General features: G+C 47.2%; 1 protein-coding gene across 1 annotated transcript; it reads right to left on the bottom strand.

Moving 5' to 3' along the window:
* Positions 1-194: 194 nt before the first annotated feature.
* On the bottom strand, positions 195-644 carry SARC_17714 (hypothetical protein; the record flags this gene model as incomplete). The annotated part of the gene is made up of 2 exons (XM_014288197.1): positions 195-344; positions 514-644. Coding segments are annotated over 2 exons (281 nt in total), but the record flags the coding sequence as incomplete, so codon positions are not given.
* Between the last annotated feature and the right edge of the window lie 147 nt (positions 645-791).

The following is a 791-nucleotide window of genomic DNA, read 5'->3' as shown; positions in this document are numbered from 1 at the left end:
CAGTACTTGGCATATGCATCGATGTTCATAAACACACACGTACACGTATTTGCACAACATCACGTATTCCATCTCAGTACACAAACACACGCTATGCCCCACAGACCGCGTACGTTTCGTGTGCACTAAAAACCACAACCACACATCCCGCTCTCGAACACAGCCTTCAACACTAATTAAAACCCCTAAAAACCCTAACACACCTCTCCATCACGGATGACGCAGACAGCAACCCCTACACGTGCCTGCAGTCTCAGGAACGTGTCAGCGTCCGCAAACGCATCGGATGGGAAGAGCTTCACCACATAGCCCTTGAGAGTCAGGTCAGCCACACGGTCACGGAGCTGTGTGATGAGGTCATACACGTGAACAGGCACATGCAGTGTCAGGATATGTGTATTAGTCGGGTTGTGTAAGGGTGTGTAAGGTTGTGTAAGGTTAAGGTTTCGTTAGGTTTAGTAGGGTTTTTGTATTGCTGTGGCTATGGGTCTGTCTATGCGTTTAATTAATTACCTGCACCGTAGTTGTTTGTGTGTCTGGTGATGCCTTATACCGTGGTTGAGTATTGCTTTGTCCTTCGGGCGTGCGATCCCACACAGACAGCTGCACCGGAGATACACACGGGTGAAAAACCATTGGCGCATCTGTTGGGCGTGTCACAGTGGATATGAAAAAGATTAAGCACATGTCATCAGTTGTAAGCGTATATATATATATATATATGTGTGTGTGTGTGTGTATGTGTGTGTGTATGTGTGTGTTGTGTGTGTGTGTGTGTGTGTGTGTGTGTG

Source organism: Sphaeroforma arctica (assembly GCF_001186125.1).
Source record: "Sphaeroforma arctica JP610 unplaced genomic scaffold supercont1.11799, whole genome shotgun sequence".
Taxonomy (NCBI): domain Eukaryota; class Ichthyosporea; order Ichthyophonida; genus Sphaeroforma; species Sphaeroforma arctica.
The sequence above is the reverse complement of the archived record's forward strand: the minus strand, read 5'-3'. Positions and strand labels throughout refer to the sequence as shown.